This window comes from Fistularia commersonii, chromosome 3 (assembly GCF_037954325.1).
Source record: "Fistularia commersonii isolate RoL2024-O1a breed Wild chromosome 3, RoL_Fcom_v1.0, whole genome shotgun sequence".
Classification (NCBI taxonomy): domain Eukaryota; kingdom Metazoa; phylum Chordata; class Actinopteri; order Syngnathiformes; family Fistulariidae; genus Fistularia; species Fistularia commersonii.
Window position 1 is genome coordinate 9,739,166 of NC_141286.1, and position 2,643 is coordinate 9,741,808.

At 54.6% G+C, this 2,643-nt stretch overlaps 1 protein-coding gene across 2 annotated transcripts; it reads right to left on the reverse strand.

Moving 5' to 3' along the window:
• Nucleotides 1-505: 505 nt before the first annotated feature.
• On the reverse strand, nucleotides 506-2,325 carry her13 (hairy-related 13). Of its 2 annotated transcripts, XM_086178778.1 has the most exons (5): nucleotides 2,085-2,325; nucleotides 1,852-1,938; nucleotides 1,689-1,770; nucleotides 1,039-1,480; nucleotides 506-945 (listed from the first exon to the last, which is right to left on the reverse strand). In XM_086178778.1, the coding sequence occupies exons 1-5, from the start codon at nucleotides 2,187-2,189 to the stop codon at nucleotides 927-929; spliced, it is 735 nt and encodes a 244-aa protein (XP_086034904.1). In that variant the 5' UTR covers nucleotides 2,190-2,325; the 3' UTR covers nucleotides 506-926. The 2 variants fall into 2 exon arrangements, with proteins under 2 accessions (XP_086034904.1, XP_086034912.1); XM_086178786.1 differs by having other exon boundaries at nucleotides 506-1,480.
• Nucleotides 2,326-2,643: the final 318 nt, after the last annotated feature.

A 2,643-nucleotide genomic window follows, 5' to 3' on the forward strand; every position in this document is an offset into this window, starting at 1 on the left:
CCTCCGGCTTCTTTTCAACTTTGTGGGCCTCGACGCTTCTCTTGTCAAATGGCCACTGACCGCTTTGATCAGAGCAACTTCCATTTTTAAAGTGTTTCCTTCTCACGTTCGCGCCCCTTCCCGTGTGACCCCCCCTGACTTCCCTCTGAGAAGATCGTCTGACATCCACCTGTGAAAATTGAATCCCCAAATGACAAAAAAAAAATCGACTGTGCTGAATTTGTTTAAATCTCTTTAAAGTGGAGTCTGACCTTGAAGCGTCCAAAAGCGCATGGCCGTTGCTGTTGTCAGGGTGCGACCGGACAGGAAGTAACATCCTCCCGTCGCTCCCGAGGTGAGAGCGGAAAACGCCTGCTAGGGTGGCAACAAGGGGATGTCGAAAAACAACGGAGGGGACTCGATCCTCCTCACTCTGGGAAATATAAACACCACCTTCCGGTGGTTGACGAGGCTTCCCCATCAGCCGATCTTCCCCCTTACACTGAGTCACACCAGACGGTTGTACTTTCATTGAAGTATTTTATTGGGTCATCTCAGGCATGTTACTTCTATACTTGGTGGGAGGGCGCTATGGGTCAGGTAAACTACGGGCTCTTATCAAATACAATAGAAATATTTATATTAATTGGGTATCACCGGAATGGTCGGTCTCTACAAGAGCTTTTCTTTTTTTGCTATTTTTTTAATATAGTTTATGGCAGTGGGGTGTGGGTGTAGTGAGGTCCTGCAGAAGGGTAGACATCCAACCTGGAAGGTCCCTCGGACGCCCGTCCCTGCATGGGTGACGGTGGTTCTAGTCCCCCCGGACATAGCCCTCCTACTGCGCCACTCGATTCTTCGCAGTTCCCCGAATGTGAAAGGACAGTGCGTGACGGACGAAGCCCCGAAATCCACTTCCTGTTGCGGCGGTTTAATCCACAAGTGTCTCATTTCCTGTGGTCTTTCCTTTTGAAGAGCGTTGGAAGAATCACGTTTGTTTTTCGGAGAAATCGAGGATTGCATCTTTAACCCCACCCCCAAACGCGCCCCTTCTCCTACCAGGGTCTCCACATGGACCGCGGCTGGGTGACGGTAGCCAGGCTCAGGGCCTCGCCGCTCTCCAGAGCGTCCGTGGAGCTCTGGTTGTGCTCGCTGTCGGTATCGTCCAGGTCGGAGCAGAGGTCCTCACTGGACGTGTTGGAGGGCGACAGGGGGGCACTGGACACACTCCGGCCCCCCGGTGAGGCCGGGCCGGTGCAGAGCGCCTCGCTGTGCCAGGGGCCGCCGTTGTTCCCGGATGAGTCCGTGATAAGATCCACCAGGACGTCCTGGAGGTGGTCTTCGTTCAGGGGCATGCACTCCAGTAGGTGGTTGAGGAGCTCGGCAGCCACCGTGGCATCGATGCCGGGACAGCTGGACACAAACATGTGGACCTCGTGCATGCACTGGATGTAGCCGGCGGCGAAACGCTCGCTGGCCTCGTGGCCGATCGTGTCAGACTCTGGAGGAGAAGGAGAGAGAGATCATGAAGCTTGTTGGGTTGAGGTCCACTAGAGGTGAAGACCAACACATTGCTAGAATTTCCCCTATTCTTAATGACAGTGGATTCGTGTCAATTCACGATTCAGTCTTAATTCCACTGGGTGTGGGGGTCACACGCACAAATGGATGTGCGTGTGCACGCACAGCCGTCGGCACCTTTTACGCACCTTGCGCTCTGCTCTTCAGAATGTCCTCCACCTTCCTCACCGTCACCTCCAGCACCTCCGCGTTCTCCATCTTGGAGTTAAACTGGGGGTGGGGGGGGGGGAGATCTCGGTAAGGGTCGGTCTCCATCAGGAGTCATCCACACCGTGTACGCGCCGTACTCACGTCCGCGTCCGCCAGCAAACTCCGAAGCTCCTGCAGACTCTCATTGATGCGGGCACGCCTCTTCCTCTCCACCAGGGGCTTCCGCGTCTGCGGACGGAACAAACATTATTTCGACGTCCACCCTAAAAGTTGCGACGCCCCTGCGGAAAAATAAACGAGAATCCCTGCGCGACAAGTGCACCGCGGTTGCGCGTAACCTGAAAGCGGAAATAAGTCCGCGTCGCGATGCCCACCTTTCTGTCGGCTCTCTGCAGGCCGCAGCACTCCTCGTCTTCCTCCGCGAACACTGCCGTCTCCCTCGGCCGCGCCGACGGTGCCATATTCGTCGCCCTTCTCATATATATATATGTATATATGAGACCAAGGGCGTGTGTATATATTTTACTCCCTGCTCGCCAGCCAGGAGCAGCTGGCAAACGGACACACACACTGAGAGGCGAGACGGTGCGCCCTTGTATTTATTGTGCGATCTGGCTGAGATGAGCTGCAGGCGATGAGAGGCTGTTGTTAGTATTTATAGGGGCTTATTAACATGTGAATTGGGGGGGGGGGGGTTGCACCCACTGGAGGGGGGGGACAAGAGAGCGCACACGCCTCAGCCAATCCGCGCACGTCTCTTTGTCCCGGGTCAGCCCCTGGGTTTAATCGCGCTTTCGTGTGTTAAGACGACGCCGACTCCGTTTTCCACACCCCGTCATGTGAATGGACTGGACTGTCAAATGAATGCACTAATATAGAAACTGGAAATTCATCATAAGAGTTGGGAGCTGCTTTAAGTTACTGTTCTATTCA